Raw genomic sequence first — 18,820 nt, forward strand, 5'->3', positions numbered from 1 at the left:
CAGTACTGTGACTGCCAGCCTAAGAAGTTGTTTAATCACCTTAAAGGTAAAAGATGAGAGTGACAGTTCAAAAAAACCAAGGTACTCAGGAACAGGTTTCCAAAAAGCTACTATGAATTTTGCAGAAAGGAACTGAAATTCAGTTCACTTTCAGCATTTTCTAGCTCTGGTGAGACAACGTGACATCTAGGGCATGTGCCTGGAACGGGGATTGTCTGCGATAACCTACCTACCACATCCCCATTCAAAATGTCTGTGTCCTGCAGCCATGTCATGACTTTCTAGAGCAATTCCACATTATTCATGGCTTAACTTAAGAACAGTGTTTAAACAGAAGATGTCCAAGGAAGACACGAGGCTGAAAGAAGGGTCACTCACAACTCAGTTCTTGGAGGCATTACTCAGAAATCATGATTTTCTAAATCATCCTGGGCTGGTAAAGATGTAATTTGACTTACATAAAGAACAGCAGCCTTGACTATTTGGCACTCTTCCAGCATTAAAGGAGTTGGCTGAATGACGCAAGGAAAAATTTTAACACTAGTAAATACATTCCACTGATCACTACGTTCTGCCTATCACTGCTCAAATTTATTCATTCATACTTCTAAAAGATCTTTATAACCTTGCTGTGCTTTAGCTCAGATGTGGTTATACCTAAGACCTTCAAAATGTCTAGGAGAGTGTATCCTGTGTCATTATGCTTGCACGCAATGGGATTTTGTTACAATGCAAACTTTTCCTGGTACTAACTTCAGCACCTGCCGCTTAAACCTTGACAAACAGGTTATTTTTGTGTAGCCGTTTGCCAAGTCTGTAAAACACAGTCTGGGAATCTTCACACTGTAAAAAATCATTGCAATTATGTCTAGGAATGAATAGCACTGCAAGGCTAGACACAAATCATTTCTACAGGAGTCCAAGGCTGTGGTCTTATTAGGAGGTTATGGCTCTTGTGCCTTACTGTTTTCCCTCCCAAGTAAGGAAAACAGACCTTACTATAGAGAAATAGTTATCTTTTATCATCACTGTTTAAGGAAAACGGGAGACTTGATAAGCTATTTCTTTTTATAGATGTATTTGCTGATCATTAAGCAAACACCTATTCGTGAAGCCCTGCTAGGAGGAACAAAGTGTGTCACATCACAGATACATCTACGTTAGCAGGCAATTCAGTTCAAGAAGAAGCTGAAAAACAGATGGAAGTGCCTGTTGCTGAGGCACACACAGTTTTCCCATATGAGGGTAAGGAATTTTACTTCAGATGAGACTGAGTGTTGTCCTCTAGGCTAAACGTTGTCTTTGTCCCATTCCCCTCCAACACACCTACGCTGTCCAAAAGACCTGTTTAGACCTTCCTGTCCCCATTAGGGCTGGAGCATATTTGGTGCGTGCCCAGAGTGGAAACTCAGGTATCATTTATTCTGAAAAGTGTCTCTTTTCTGAGCTCTGTAAGTACCCTACAAACTCAACCATTACACAGTAAGTGGGGACACTTGGAGGACTTCACTGAAAAATTGCACTCTCGCTGTAAAAAAAAGTTGATATAGATGCAGCCCATGATATGACTTAGAAAATACTCTTCTCAGCTAGAAAACTAAACTACAAAATTACTAAATTTGATGAAAACATTTGTTTTATGAATTGAAAGACTCTCTCCGTCACTCACCAAGAAGGCTATACTCTCTTGCAGCATAAATCCAGCCTTTGTAATTGTTACTTTCAAACACAAAAGAGAAAACTTGAACCAGAAAGCTCAGCTTGCTCTCATGCTACAGGACCACCAGGGAGAACCTCAGAGCGGGCAGTGACCTCTAAGGAGCCCTGCTCCCTCTCAATTCAAGTTGCAGAGCTTGGCTACTCCAACCCGTAGGGCCAATGAGTTGGGAGAGAAGACTCCTAGTACCGAGCAGCAAGATCCAAACGTCTACGGGGTTTGTGGTTGGACACCAAACACCCTGAATTGCAAACAGATAATATAGAACTGTGGGAAAAAAACCCACAATGTTATATGATGTGGTTAGCACCGTTAAGTTACTGCATTTATTAAAAAGATAAGTGCTTCTCTGTGATCTTTCAGGGAAGATAAAGATAAAAAGTTGTGCCAATATCTCATTTTCAGTAGCAGAATCAGAAAGAAAAAGGCACAAGCTTTTGTTCAAAGGCAAGAGAATTTGGATTCTTACTGTTTCCTAGAAGTCCAGTAGGACCACAAATGGCAAAAATGTCAATATGAAGAGATCAGATCACATCTGCCCCATCATGACCTCATTCTCGCCATGCTCCTTCAATGTTTCTCCTCCTATTTATCAGAATCATATTTGGGTGTTTTTTGAGGTTTTTTTGTGATTTTTTTAAGTAAAAGGCTAGCAACTTTGTCTTTGAAAACAGCAGATACCTCACTTTCCCTAAGGCATTGCTTATTTTCACAAACATTTTAACACACAATAGGTCTTTCCTCAGATAGCAGACTGCAGACTCTCAGTTTGCTTTGAGCACCTCCGGGGTCTTATAGCAAGTGAAAGTGTCAATAACCAAGCAGAAAAGTCATCATGACTGAAGCTTCCTGATGTGGCTTTAAATTATATTCATGAATCACGAAAGATAAGATTTTTGAGGGAAGGCATTAAGATTTTATTCTTATCTTTGCCCATGGGAAATTAAATCTGATAACAGGAACTCATGGAGAGAGAAACAGTTCCTTTTTTAATCTGAGGGAAATTCAAGTTTAAAAACCATCCTCTCTCTTTCAAATGTTTTCCAGATTTGGCACAACTATGGTTCTGTTGTCTCCTTAGTTTTACTAATTCCACTGATGATATTGAAGCTGTGGGTCTGGCTCCCTAGCATTTTGATTGCAAGGCTGAAATTCCTCTTGTGTTATCCTAGGGCAGGTGGCCCATGGACATCCTGTCCACAGCAAAAGAAAGAATAAAGGTTTCCAGATTGCAATTCCTAAGAAGGGATGAAAACAATAATCCTATTCTCTTTCCCTTGAGATATTAACAGAACCCCAGTGCAGATCCAAAGCAGCAGCTGTAAATACCATGGGCAGTTTGTGCTTTCCAGAATATGACGTAGCAGGATAAAACAAGTAATTCTTACAGCTTCATTTTAAGAAAGAGTCATTAGAATCTTCAAAAGGAATTGCCTAAACCATTATGGAGCAATTCAGCGTTGTTTAGTGGTCTGTTCTATGTTTATCAACGATTATGGATTAAAGCCTTTCTCCCTCAAAACAGATACAGCCAGTTCTCTAAAGATGGTGTATAAGGAAAGGAGGGTGTATTTCAGAGAGAGTATAAACGTAGTCTATTATGTTTTCCCTGCTGTTTTAATACCTTCCATCAGAATTAGTACACCAGTAGTAAGTTCTCCTTTCCACAGGCATTATTCAGAAGTTCATGCAGAAACATATGGTTATTTGTCAATGTGAAGGGGTGTCCTCATTTCCATGCATTCATTTATTACAAAATAAAGCTTGATAGATGGAAAATATAAAAGCCATTTTTCTAATACTACAATGAACTCCAGCATATCAGTCTACACTTATTAAAGACATTTATCTTCTATTCACAGTGCAAGGTAACTCCAAGATAGCTACCTCTCATCTTGATCAACTGAAGTGTTTTAAGTGTCTTGCAAGAACAAATCAAAACCAACTCTCCTGGATCTCAGCTACAAACAACTCTTTCAATTCTGAGATAAACAAGCAAAAGCGCTTCTGCCGTCCAACATGCTATTGGTCCTCAACAGCCAACCAGCACACTTTTGCAAGCAAAATGTAGTCTATAGCAAAGGGAAAGCATGAACCACAAGTAAGATCAAAAAGGCTACCAGGCCTGAATATACAGTATTAACAATACTTACATTTTCTGTTGTTCCAGTAATTACATGGAGACCATCATATGTTGATTTAATGTACATACCCTAAGAAAAAGACATCATGGGAAAGAATTTTTAAAGTGTTTCAGAAACCATCACCATCCAAACATAACTTGCACATCTCTAAAAATAAAAGCTTTATATATATATATATATACACATATACATATATATATATATATACACATATACACACACACACACACATATATATAATTTGTGGACCTTTAAATTAACATATGCCGCGAGGAATATGTCTCTGGATAGCAAAGTGCTTTTTGATACACTTAGAGAACAGCCCAAATGTTTCTGGCCCTATGCAGCAGTAGCAACCTAAAACTTTTACCACAGTCATCTCCATAAATAATCCCCAGCTTTCTTTATGTACTCCATAAATGACAAGTATAACAACAGTAGCATCTGCTTACAAAAACAAAATTAAGAATTGCCTTAGGATGATCAATACTTCCATTTCTTTTTGGAAGCTTTTTGGAAGAAGGCTTTAAAAGAGTTGGATTCGCTGGTAGGCAATCCTGCAAAAATAACTTTAAAACTGGTAACTAATGCTCTGAAATACACCTGAAAAATCGCTGGAAGACTTTCTGACTGCCTCACTCATCTCAATGAGCTCTAAAGCTCAATTATAGCTCAATTTAAATGTCAATTTTCTTACCTATGTCAGTTTTTTCAAAAGATGTGGAAAAGAAAGGCTATCAACATATTAGCAGTAACCATGCTGTGCATGACAGCTTATGAACAGAGCAAAGTTCCTGCATGGGTGGTTTGGGACAGTATCTCAAACCTGCTTTTTCACTGAGTCAACATTCAAATAACATTTTAATGGCTCCACTAAGACAGTGGGAAAAGGAAAAGATAACTGGCATACACTGCATTTTCAGCAGCTTCTTAAGAACCTCCCTTCCTCCTGACTAGTTCTTAGAAAGCAAATATTGAGCACTAGACAAAATATCATCCCTGTAATGTGCTTTCTCTCCTTTTAATCCGACTATCACAAAGAAGTCTGTTCTTAGCTGAGGAACAGGATGTGCTCACCAATGACTAAGTACAGCAAAGAGCCAGAGAAAACTCTATCAGCTTGGACAGACCTAATCTGGGGCCAGAACTCACAGACACTATTGCAGTGGGAACATGGATCTGACCCACTTCCCCCCCAATTAGCAAACTGGAGGATATTCCCAGGAAAAAACTGAGACTTTCTCAGGAGAGGGGGCTCAAAACCAAATTCTCCTTTTACTCTGCACAATCTGTAGCAGTAATTCATGGCATCATCTCCAAGTGTCGTGCTGGGCTGCCACAGGTAGAACACAACAAAGCAAGAACCTACAGACAATTTCTACAAAGATAGGAACCCCTTGACATTTTACTTCAAGCTCCACCTCTATGCATCTTAAATAATTTTTTCATTGATAGGCTCCTTGCTTTCCTACTTAACTCAGTTATGTCAGTATCGCATGGCACTTTCTTACATATTTATCCTCACAACACCCCTGTGAGGTAGGGAAATACCAATATAAATACACTTTACAGAAATGGAAATGAGCCATACAAGAAGCTGAGATACATCGGTATATTTGGTATGTAATACCTATCCCCAAACCAACAAAAATCAAGACCTAAATCCTTCTCAGGATCCAGATCTAAGTGACCTGACCCGACCAGATAACCTGCAACATGGCAAAGAGCTGAAATCAGGCCAACCAAGTTTCAGGAGATCCAGTTGTAAGGGCTGTGCCATCCAGCCTTACTTGCTGAACGCACCCAGACCAGTGCAAGCTACAGACGTCATGTGGCAGGTCCACACAGAGCAACTTCTGAAGAAAGTCTTATTTTTGCTTCAATGACAGTGAGTTACCGCTTTTGACTTAAGCATTTAGATAATAAGGTTTCATTATGATTTCAATATTGAACTAACCCAAAGAATAACACGATTTACCATCTGGTTTATTATTGCTTTTATTGAGGTTATAGTTTCTGTACTAACAATTTAGTGGCTCAACAGTACCTCAAAACTACCCGTGATGTTTCACTGAAACACTACAAACATATAAGTATGCTATGGTGGTGGACTGCAATCCCATCCAACCTAGTCTTTTGTAGAGAAATAAAAGGACTTTGAAGAACCAAAAGAGGAGAGAGGATTTGTGAAGAATTTTCCTTAAAGGCCAAGATCAAGAATTAAATAGGAACACTTTGGGAAAGAGGGGGAAGAGGGAAGCTGCAAAAAAATTTATATTTACTCCACGCATCAAGAATGTTACACTATTGCTATGTCTTGTCAACTCTGCAAGAGCCAACATTATTATGTTTACAAAGCAGCTTTTTAAATGAGGAAACGTAACATTTTGCCATTGCCAAAAGCAAATGCAACAGAAAGATGATCTACCCTTTAACATACCTTCCTCTGCTGCTTGTTTTAAGTGAACAATGATATATGGGAAACTGTACAGAGAACAAAATGTTTCTAGGGTTTACTGGAATCTCCTGCAGAAATAAGAGTATTACAGACATTTATAAATATTACCCTCTTTGCCTCCTTGCTGTTCATTTCTACTAAAACAAATTAGCAGGGATAATCTTAGGTATCCAAAGATAACTCCAAAGTCCCTATGAATTCACAAGAATCAGTTATGTCAAACAAATGGAAAGATAATTCAGTTAATATGCCTAAAATAACCATCAGGTAACCAGCATAGGAATCAAGAACGAAAGTACATATAGATCAAAGACCAGGTAACTCACGCTTAATTACACAGATTGTTCTGATCAGCTGTGGGAAAGAGTTTAATTTCAAACAAGTCAAGATATTTGATCTTGGTGTGAACTATTATTCATTTAAGGGTTAGAAAAGAGACCTTGGATTTGTATTTTTTTTAATATTGTGATAATAGAATTTGATATGCTTGTAACACATTTCACACAATGCCAAATGGAAAGTACACAAGAAGATACTAATTCCATTTTATCATATACCTAATTGAATTTTTACTCTTTCACTGTGATGGCACCTTGATGCAGTCCCCCAAGGTTGCACATGCCTCTTTAACCCTGAAACATGTTCCAAAAGTGTAAAATATACCCTAGAAGTAGTCTTGTGTCCTCCTCCAATTCAACTCTAGAGCTTAGCTAGGTCTAAGAAGATTAAGACCCAAACAGTTTTCAGAACCCTATTCATAATTTTTTCCCAGCTCCTCCAATATTTCGGGCCAAATAACATGGAGAAGTAACAGTACACTGGATTTCTGGAAAATACTTCCTAGCAAGACCTCCAGCAGTGCACCTTTAACAGGCTGCCACACTCTGCTCTATCTTCCACTTGTATCTTATGGGTGCTTTTGCACATGACAGGCTGATGTTGTATTTTCTTTAGCAAGCAAAGAGGAACTAACAAAAATTAGTCTACCGTTGCGGCATATTCACCTTTGTATTTTCACAAGAATCTAGCAAGCTAGGTGAAGAGTTGAAATTTAAAATCATGTCACAGTACATGAACTGGCCAGGATTAAAAAGAAAATTTGAACAGGAGAAACTGAAATTCAAGATTAATCTGTGCCAAAGTTCTCCTCCAATATTCCATATTATATTTAATACAATAATAAAAAGGCGACTATTCAAGCAAAACTTCCCAAGGTAAAGCAGTACCTATGACTTGGTTACCTGCTTTTGCCTAACAAAATGCATAGAGTAGTCTGCTTTTTTGCCGAATACATTGCTTTCAGTCAAGCGGTAAAATTTTTAAGTCTGTTTCGTGGCAAAAGATACCACCTAAACTAGTCATTTTTGTCTTTCTCTATAACACCAGTAGCAGAAAAACACACAAAATTACATTCAATAGAACGATACAGATAAATCAACTTTCAAGTCCTCAAAAAAGGAAGGAGTGATTACGTGTGGGAGTATGAATATCTGGCAGTGATTGCAAAGCTGACCACGTTAATCCACGTTAGGGCTTTTTAGAAGAATTCTGTACTCTGAGAACTCCCTTTTCATCCTTGCTTCAAAACTGCTGCAGGCTGTGTCTTTTCCTGCAGTAACGCTCCCTGGAGAACATGTATATACAGCCAGCCACATAACCACACATGGGCAGTAAACTTGGGGACAGAGGACAGAGGAAAAAAAGCAAACCCCAAACCCACCTATGATGCTGCACTCAAGCTTTACCCAGCACACAAGAGTTTCTCCATACCACGCCATAACCATGTTTTCTTCTTGCCAGGTTCTTTAGTCTGTTTTTCTGCTAAGTACTGATTTTAATATCTGTAAGACATTTTAACCCACGTAACACATTTGGTGCTGCTGCAGTAACCTATTAGTTGGACAACTAACATTTATCTCGGACTGATACTTACATTTCCACACAAAAAAAAAAGTCAGCTGCAGTGAAGGAAGTACTTATACTGATTAAAACATCCTGATAGTCCTCCTGTCTGTTTTATGGTATAAAATAATCCAACCATTTTCCCAATTCTGTCATACATTTACCATATGAGTTTAGAGAAATTGCAACGTTTTCCATGCTTTTTATTTCCTTCTCCTTTTCTTTCTCTCTCCCTGATCTACCTTAGCTTCTTAGATACTGCTTGAGATATTTTAGATATTCTGTCCATGCTAGGTGACAGAATATCTTCCAAGTTAGCAGCCATCCTTGCCCTTCCCTTTCTGCTTGCAGTCTTTCCATTTTTATATGACTAGCATTTTATCCAGTGAACAGTACAGTCAGCACAGAGTCTCCACATGGGTCCAGACTCAAGAAGGAAGTTCGCCGTAATCCATCTTTCCATCTCCATCGCTGCACACATCCTGGAATAGGGTCCAGAAGTTATCGAGCTTCGTGTTCGTGCAAGTGCTCCTGACGTGCAGCCACTAGTCACAACACCAAACTCTATCATCATTTATTAAACTGATACTCTTAATACTCAAAAGGGTTGCACCGATATCCGTTCACTGTATCTTCACTGAAAGACAGTAGTTACAAAAAGCCAAACCCAGTGTTTTCATACAAAGCACCAAGAGTAACGTGACAAAGTTAACCTTTTAGCGTGACTGGACTGGCGCTGTAACAAACTGAAAGGTATGCTGTGCGCCTCCCAGGGCAGATACATTGGCCTTGGCTCCTGCTCCAGAGAGCTTACAGTCTAGAGGGCACAGCGCAGCACAGAGGCAACACAACTGAGGCATAGAGGTAGGAGGGAGGAGAATTAAAGGTCACTGCATCAAAACAGCATTGTCTCCTTCCGAGGCTTGTAAACCAGGCTTGCACAATCAGTATTTTCCATTTTTAAAAATACATACAATTATCTTAACGATAACGACATGGAATTTCTCGGTCAGCACCATGACCCTGTCCAGCTGGTTCACAAACGCTGATTACAGGAAGAAGCCCTGCCTCAAGAGGTTCCGGTTTAAACAGACAAGACAGACAGAGGGTTGAAAACAGAGGCACAGAGAGGGGAAGAGATTCTCTACCCGATCAGCTGAATCACACCCACGTAAAGACATTATTCTTTATAAAAAATACTGCTCTTAACACTTTTCAATCACTGCAGATTAACATTACCCTACAGAAAGACTTACATGGGGGGGGGGGGGGAAACAGCCACAAGACAGAAAGGAGAAAAATTAAAACCTAAGATAAAAATGGACAGAAATCCAAAAAAAGTACTTGAGAGAAAAAGAAAGAACATTCCTTCATTACAGGAGGAGACAGGATTTAGAAAGGCTGACTGCAGAGAGCAGGCAAAAGAGTGAGAAAATTAATAGGAGAGGAAGAGAGACAGAGAGACAGAGAGCCCGTGAAAAGGTGAAATCCTGGAGGTGCACTCTGAAGTGCGTTCAGAGATTGTAAAAGAAAGCCGGGGAGGAGGGAAGAAACAAGCCGTAGACCAAAACAAAGGATGGGCCAATATTTACTCATTTAAAAGATTTTTGTCTCATACTCTAATTTTGATTTGCTGAAGGAGAAATATTAGTGAATAATTAACCTGAAAACCTTGGCATATCGAATTTGTCAAAAACAAGCAAACAAACAAACAAACCAACCCCAAAAACCCACAAAGCCCAGAACACTCTCCAAAACTACACCATTCAGCAATAAATTTAAAAACCTGCAGCAGAGAAGAGTGCAACAGTAATCCTTCTTATTCACATAAATGGAATGAGAATGACCTTGGGCAGAAGAAGCTGCAAACGCTATTTCCCTAGCCAAAAAACAGTTAATTGTATTCTGATCGCTTTTTACTATCTCCAAGGGAGGTGGGAAGAGACATTATTAGTCATGTAAAGAAGAACAGCTATAGGTATTATCAGTGGGTTTTTCTCCATGCCACGGGTGTTGGATACTTGAGCAATTGAAAGATCAGTGGTGAAACTCATGAGCGACATAGGATGGCTACACTGAACTTTCACAACCACCTGATTAAGCATGCAAAGTTTTTGCGGTAAAATTCAACAAGCTACTTCTCAGCAGTGCTGTAGAGCCTCTGAATAACTTATAAAATAGCTTTATATCCCGGAGATATTATGAAGCAAATTCCAGAATTTGACAGTTTTTGTGCATAAGCCCACACAAACGTCTTAGTTGAGCTGATCTTAGTAATTTAAATCCCTTCAGACTTCAAGATCCTAGAACAATCTGAACCACTTTTCAGAAACCGGTATAAATGGCAAAAACATCTCTTTCATTTTTTCCTGTTTACTAAATTTTCTCATATATTGGTCAGCCTTACAAAATACTTCTTCACTGGCCCAGCTGCACGAGAAATCAAAATGTTTCAGATTAAAAAAAAAAACAAAAAACAAAAAACAAAAAACTAAAGTCTCCTATTTCTTTATATATATATATATACATATCTAATTTAAAAAATTCCCTCTCTCATCCTGGATGATGGTTTTGATTAACTGCGTACTTCTTACCAGCCCTTCGCTTGGCTTGATGTTTGTGAGCTGGATCACTTCAAGGTGGGCAGACTGGGAAACCAGAGGATCAGAAGAGAGGGAGATGATATGATCACAGACGCCAGAGAGAGTTTTACACTAGGAAGAAAAAAGGAAAAAATAAAATAAAATAAAATAAATTGTCACAATGAACATGCCATTACCAACTATTTGAATATCAACCTACTACTTATTTTTAAGTCACGCTGTTGCACGTAGAAGGCAGAGGGAATGAGGGAGGAAGGGTAAAGGCCTCAGTCAGCAGCGCACAGCAAAATTCAGTTTTTATGATGATTCCCAACCGACGCAGCATCAGAACAGCAAAGAATAAGAGGCAACTACTTTTGCATCTCAACAGAGGCAGCAAGCCACGGTGTGAGCTCCTGCTGGCTGCTCTCCTTCTTGCACGTCCTCCATCTGAGCTGCGTTCAGACACCTGGGGCACCTGGGCACATCCCAGCCCCCTCTCTCTCCCCAGACCTTGTGCAAAGACATTAAGTGCCCCCAAGCCCCACTCATTTCAGTTCAACTCGCAGACATTCAACACGCATGAAAATCTGACTGCTAACAATGACGGGTAACTCCCATTAACTCTGACGTTTATGCTCGACTAACAGAACACGTTAATTGACTTTGGAATGAGTTTCTCCTGTCCTACTGATGCCAAGTACGATTTACTGCTGCAGGCACGAAGATTACAATAAATAACCACTTCATCACAGGACAATTTTTAAACCTGTAATCCTTGGCAGTGTCTTCGCAGCAAAACAGAAGTAAAGTTTCTAAAAAGGCTGCGACTGTCAAATGGGTACATTGTTATCTACTCATCTCTCACTTCCTTGATTCCCACTTGCCAGAGGAAGGAAAGCCACAATAATTTATTTTCTATCATTCTCTCATATTTCTGTAAGCAAGTCATTTTTGATAGCTTTAATGTTTTCCATGGAATCCCTTTCCGGCAGCTAAAACTGATTTCTCAGGTCAGGTTTCCAAATGCGCGTTTTGCGTGCGCATTCAGGGATTACAGCATTCCTTTGGTCCCACAGCTGTGGGCAACAGCAAAACCAATTAAGAGCCACTCTAACTGTCCTCAGATTCAAAGGGTTAAAGCTAACCAGTCTCCTCCAATAACTGAATCACAACTGCTGTACCAACCCCTCTTTCAAGCTTCCAAATAATACTTTTTAAGGTAAAAAGTATCTACAACAATGCTACGGAAATAGGGTATAAAATTGGATATAACCTCCTTGCCAAATCACCGTTATAATTCCTAATGCCAAACCAGAAATATCTTATCTAAAAGGAAAGCAAAAACCTTGAGTGATAAAAAGTGTGGGAAAAAAAATTCAGTGAAAGTGAAAATTTAATCCTGTTACAGACCATTACATTTGGAATTTCTCTTCTCGAAATTATTTATAAACAGCTGGAAACTTGGCTCAGTATATAGATTGCTTATTTTATTGAACAATAATGCTTCAAGATGAATAAACACATCAGAATCAAATGGAAAGTATTACAAAACTTGCATTACTAGCATGACCTTATTTCAGATATAATACTGCCTCCAAGCGCACATAAACACACACACCTTCTGTTTTATCTGTATTTCGTGACGCAGTCATTACTGAAAAAGGAAGTCAAGAGATATTTAAAATGGGGGTAAAAATGCTTTGTCCTTAACTGAATTAGGGAGAAGTGAAATATTCACTTTATTGTAGAATTGATTTTTTACATTTTTGTTGGGATATATGAAAACTTCTTTGAGCTTACATTTAAAAAAAAGTAAAAAATATTATAAATACTGCTATGTTATTTGCATTTTCATCCTTCTTGTAATTTCACTGAAAATTATTGAAAAATTCCCTTTAGAAACTTACAGACCACTAAGCTATCTTCATACAACATTATAAATTGTTCCCTGGCAAAGAAAACTGAATGGATCATATACCTCTAGACCTGTGTTCAACCACCCACACTCCTCCTATTAATCTGCTCTAAAACTACTAAATTGACAGGGTCCTGATCAGCTTCAATGCAGTTTCCATGAATTAACGTGTGATTTTTTTATTCTATTCTCAAACATTGCATTGCACAGAGATGTCAAAACACACAGGAAGGGAGTGTTGCTCTCACTGAACACTAGGTAGGCCACTTAAAGTCTGGAGACTTGGAGCCTTGCTCAGAAAAAGTTGTTGGCTGCCCCCATGGGTAATGGGGAAAAGATGGAAGTCCAACGTGTGATACGGAGCAGAAGCCTAAACTGAGATGCATTAAATAACTCTCTGGTGCAGTCGCTCTCCCTCTGCCTCTCCGCAAGGGAGGGTACACAGAGTCTATACAGCAAGCCTACAGATATTAGCGTCCCAATATGGTTATATAGGTTGCAACCCTAAAATAAGTTGGTGGGGATATTCCCCAAGAGGAGCTGAAAGAATACTGGATGTAAAAATCACCAAGCTACTATGATTAAAAAAAATCTTCCATATGCTCCTGTGCATTTATAAAAGATTATTCTCCTTCATGTCTTGCCATCTTTCTCTCTATCCCAGATCCTCATGCTTCTCTATATGGTATCTTGCATATTCTAAGTACAATAAATGATCCTAGCAAAATCCCTAGAGAAGATCTTGTGAGTAGAGGCCCCATGCTCCTCTACTGCTTTTGGGAAGGTCTATGGCCTTTCCAAAATTTAAGCACTCATTCAACATATGGGGATGCATATATAACTCTCTTCAGAGAAAAAAATGATACTTGGGGGCAAAACTCCACTGCATTATTAGAAAAACTTTTCCACTGCATAGATATTCAGATCTAACAGTGGTGAAGATAAAAGTTGTAGATGGTGAACTTTCAAAGCTCTACTAAATGTTATCAGGTTTATTACCATATATTAGCATCAGAGGTGACTGGAAGAACAGACAGAAAACAAAAGGTACAGAAAAGTGGAAATGCAAGTTCTTCAACTCCCTCTCTTAATTTTAAATCTTTTTCTTCTAAAAAAGCACATTTATGGACCTGGTCCAATAAGACAAAATGCCATGTAACAGCATCCATAAATGATCTTTCTCAAGAAAGAGTTGCTCTAGATAATGATACCTAATTACAACAATGATCATTTAGTAATCGTGGAACAGTTTCACCCAGCACACCAATTTCCTAAAAGATATGTTTCGCTTCGCTTGTGAAAACTATCTTTTCCTTTGGAGGGGAAATGCTGTTTATTATAGAAAGATTTTGAATTTAAGGCATAGTACTATTGCACAGTGAACTAGCATATTCATGTTGCTTGGACTTCTTGTATTTCACATATATTTGCATAGTACCAGATGAATGACTAGCTAATTTGTTTTTAATTAAATGGCATACACAATTTCATTCTTCTTATTTCAGAAAACAGAAAGAAAATGCATAGTAATCTTGTTCTAACATAATTACAAGACCTTGGGAACAAAAAGCAAATTTTAAAAAGACAGGTCTGGGATCTGCCCAACCACCCAAGACCTTCTGTTGCTAGAAGCAAATATCTAACAACTCTTTTAATTTTCTTCTGAAAACAGAAAAAACCTGTTTGGGTTAGAAAAGCTACAGAGCCTTACAAGCCTCCCTTTGCTATCGTATGTTTAAATCATTTCAGCGAAACATGCTCTTTTTTAAGTCAATCTAAAAGTCCACTTTCTATAACCTAAGATACTTTGTCAGTTGTTTTTAAAGAATTATTCCTTAATTTTATCATGCAGCTGTGACAGCACGCAGGAGCCAGGACAGCACCTGATCTTCTTGTGCTACACTCTCTACAGAAATATCCAATAGCTTTTGCCAAACTGCTCCCTCAATTTGGCTACGGTTTTTTTTCTTCCTCCACACGCTGCTTCAGGCCAGTGAGGGCTCTCCGGTCTCAGACCTGGTGCCTGCTCCCAGGACTTCCTCTACACGAAGGGGACGTGGCTCCTCCAACCCCAGACTGCATTAGCAGTGGGCACGCTGCATTTTCCAAAGAATTACACCATAATTTAGTATCTACAGAAGTATTTACTGCGCTTGTGTGAATGGCAACTTGTAAAGACCTCACAGTACCCCCAGCACAGGGGGAGCGGGGGTCGCACTGCTACGCCACAGATACGCTGTCTCCATCGCAAAAGGCAAGGTGCTTGGGCTGTTAGCAAAAACGTGGCCGCAGGCTGGCATGGGCAATACAATGTATTTTTCCTTGGCTTTGTTGTCAAAAACATCTCAGCTGTTTTGTTTTGCTTTTCAATTGTTTGTTCTTCAGGAAGGAGGGAGTGAAGGTAGCAAAAAAGAAAAAAAAAAGGATGGAAGAAGGCAGGGGAGGGAAATTCAGCCGAATCAATGTATCTGAGCTTTGACAGCTCTCGAAAACATCCATAAGGCACAGCTATCTCAGTTCACAACACAGGTGAACAGTGACTGAGAAAACCCAGTGGCTCTGAAGGTCGGTAGTTAGAGTCCAACATCCGCCCAAATTACTGCTGTTAACTTTATTGGCCCAGGCTCCTTACCATGCTGGTCAGCATTAACCTGGCATACAGACGGAAAAGCCTCTTCATCGGGAGCACAGTCCCTCTAGTTAGGGCTGTTAGGTTAAAGGCCTCTTTACAGAAAAATATATGTTGTTTCTGCTTGTCTTGGACCTATATGGTGCGTCAGGAACTTCCGTGGGCAAAGCCACCACCACACGGCACGGGAGTGATGTTCATTTAACAGAGGCAACATATTAGTGTGGCTAGAGAGTTCCCAAGCAAGTGGTCTTTGAATTCTCTATACTCTCCTCCCTCAGCACGTCAGAGGGCGACTCACACGCTCATCGCACATGCGCTGTTTGGGAGCTCATTCATGTGAACTCCTTGCCTGACTCTGTAAAGGTACATTCAGGGCTACTTTACTTCCAGCTTGACTAAATTTTCCCTAAGCTCCCCAGACTTCACTGAAGCTTTCAACTTGCCAGACGCAAAAGGAAGAAATTATGTAAGTGGGAGAAATGCCTGGAGCTTTTTATTATTATTGTTGTTTTATTTAATAGAGAGTGATGGACTGCACCAATATTTTGCATAGAGGCTACTCAATTCATTTGAGCGGAATACAAGCACACAAACAGTGCACTTTTGCTACTCATTTTATTCTAAACAATTTATGAATGCATCATTTTTCAGCACAGCCTATTCAGCACAAGTGGTATCAACGGCATATATTAGTTTCACTAAAAACTGATGAGACTACAAAGTACCTTTTGCCTCAAATGGTAGTTACCTTTTGGTACTTGCTAAAATTACATTTCTGATTACAAAAGCATTGTTAACGGGATCAAGATCCTTTATCATACCTGCATAACTGTTGATTCCCCATTGCAACGTAATTTTAAAAATACCTGGCTCGCCTTTCAGTACAAAATAGGTTCGTAAATGTAGAAAATTGATTCAGGAGATATAGCTGCTCTTCAGCCCTGGGCTGGGTAACTCAGCTGTATTTTCCAAAGATAAAAGAAAAGCGTAATATGCAAACTGATCTAGCGCTGCCCCCTTTCCTACTTTCTGATTCCAGAAAAGATTACACATTTATAAAGGACAATGAAAGACTATAGTTAGACAACTGGTCAAGGGAAGACTCTGCCTTAGAACACTAAGGAGGATGTGGAAAATACTGTATTTTAATGCTGCAGGGGAAAGCAGCCAAAGCAACAAGGTATCTTAGCATGCCTGCCACTCATAATCCTTGCAAAAATAAATGTGCAGCGGCCGTTGCTTGTATTGAGGATAACAGAGGAACATACTGAGTAAGAGACAGTTCTAGGAAGTAGCTTTGACAATCAGAAAGTGCGAGCAATGCAGTTGCAAATGTTGCTGCCAGACACCGTACATCTTTAAGCAATTCAAACCAACCTATTGCAAGAAAGGAGAGGGAGAGCTGTTCTTTGATATGCAATGAAAGTCTGCTAAGGAATAATTTTTCTAAAGGACGTATCCCCAAATGTCAATGTGCCATGTTTATACATTGACAGAAACAGGCTTGAAAATGCTAAGCAAGTATCAGTCACTAGATACAGTAGGAATGCAGGAGAATGAGCATTCAATTGCTCCTATGAAAATCAGCAGGCATTAAAAATGCCCAGCCTTTCTCAGGCCGCACTCAGCCTTCAGCATGAACTTCAGCATGAACAGAAGGACTTGGCCAAGACAAACAAAAACCCAGAAATAAAATATGAAAGAGCAAGCTACAAAAAATGAACAAATCAACTGAGAGAAATCAGCAGATGATTACATTTCCTCTTCCTTTTTTTTGCCTTTTTTTTTTTTTTTTAAACACAGCCCCTGTTCTCAACATAAGGTTTACAGTGATGATTTCAGCTCTCTTCTGCAATAACACATCACTGAACTTCAGTTATAAATTTTCCCCTCTATTCAGTGACAAATTTATAATTGCAGATTGTAGCTACACCACAGCCCTAATGTGCAAAGCTAAACGATTCAAAGGAGGGTCAAACAAAATCGCTACAGAGCATCTAGTTATTTGGTACAAATTCAGCAATTGTACCAAAGGAAGGGAAAGAATTTCTTTCGCTCAGTAGGTAACTAGTTTATGCCCCAGAGCATGAAGAATAAAAGATCACACCTAGTTTCTTACCTATATTTTTTAACTGTAGTGTTTCTAATAGATTTTCCATAATAGATTTCTAATAGATTTCCCAAAGTTTCTAATAGATTTTCCATAACTGTTCCTCCTTTCAGTCAAGGGGATGAGGACGTAAAGGTAACTAAATTAGATTTGCATCTTTCTTAGTTTTGGTGCTAACAAACAGCTCTGTGGCTACTTCAATTTGTACTGGCAAAATGACTTCTGTCTTCTGCAGCACTGTGGAAGTAGTTTTCTATGCAGCTACCTTCAAAGGCCTCCACAAGCTGTGTTTTCCCCAACAAACACAATTTTCAGCTGTTCCTTTCAGGCAGCTGTAGGGTTGCCAGACATTTCCGGCTGAGCACAGAGACTTGTATTTGTTAGTTCTTCCCAGGCTGGTGACCAAGCTTAAATCTATCTTGCCCCACGTTTGCAGCACTGGAGCACTCGGGCTCAAACACGTTTCCCGGGCTGAGGGCAAGAAGAGCGCCAGCTGCCCCACCATGAGTTCCCTCATACACGTCATTTGGATGAGGGATGGGATGGCAATGAGATATGCGGAAATGCAGTGCTAAAGGTAAGAAAAAATGCCTTGGCAATGTTAAGATTAACCTGTTTGAAAAAAAAAATGCTCACAGTCAGTTACATCTGGCCAGGCCAAAGTAGCTTGATACATGAGCACTGAGTCTAACTAGTTAGTTTAACCCACACCAAATGATTGTTATTCAATTAATTCTGCTGCAAAACATGTTGTACTGTAGGGAATACCTCCATAACTGCAGCAGTCTCAGAGCTGTCTTGGCTTGGGCTTCTGTTCGTATATACACAAAGTTGAAGCAATGAGCTAAGTCTTATTCGAAATGCAAAAAAAGAGAAGCATCTAAGAGAGTGAGTGAGGCTTGCCAGGACCAGTTTGCAAGGTAATAGGCACTTGAAAGGAGGCAGATGATTACTTTTTCTTTTTTGCTCTTTGAGATCATCATAAAGATGCCCTTGACAATGCATTTTTAAGCAATAACCCTACAGTTTTACAACAACTATAGTGGGCAGCAGTAAATCATCATTACTGTAGAGTCTGCCTGGCTCTTAGCAAAAGGAGAACATTCTGATCCTTTACTTCTTTTCATTTATTAATTTAGCAATAGCTCATTTGTTTTTCAAAACCTTCTGAATATTAATTTCAGTCTACAGTTTACTTTCTACAGTTTTCCAATTCAATAAAACTAGGGTAGGGGGCAAGCAGTGGATTTTTAAGAAAGTTATATTCCTTAGGAAGACAGTCTCTTTTTTTACAGAATTAAAAGAAGAAATTCAGTGAAAAACTACTAAGCTGAATGGTGCTCTGCTTCTGCTTTCT

At 39.2% G+C, this 18,820-nt stretch overlaps 1 protein-coding gene across 7 annotated transcripts in view; it reads right to left on the minus strand.

The window, feature by feature from the left end:
* The window catches only part of CNKSR2 (connector enhancer of kinase suppressor of Ras 2), a 225,655-nt gene that overhangs the window by 120,230 nt on the left and 86,605 nt on the right, over nucleotides 1-18,820 (minus strand). For 6 of the 7 annotated variants that reach the window (XM_068918107.1, XM_068918098.1, XM_068918152.1 and 3 more), the window contains exons 6-7: nucleotides 10,816-10,935; nucleotides 3,871-3,930 (exon numbers count right to left, since the gene is read on the minus strand). In XM_068918107.1, the coding sequence (XP_068774208.1) occupies nucleotides 3,871-3,930; nucleotides 10,816-10,935 (180 nt within the window). The remainder of the gene's footprint in view (nucleotides 1-3,870; nucleotides 3,931-10,815; nucleotides 10,936-18,820) is intronic. The other variant, XM_068918117.1, reaches the window with a different exon arrangement.

This window comes from Struthio camelus, chromosome 1 (assembly GCF_040807025.1).
Source record: "Struthio camelus isolate bStrCam1 chromosome 1, bStrCam1.hap1, whole genome shotgun sequence".
Taxonomy (NCBI): Eukaryota; Metazoa; Chordata; class Aves; order Struthioniformes; family Struthionidae; genus Struthio; species Struthio camelus.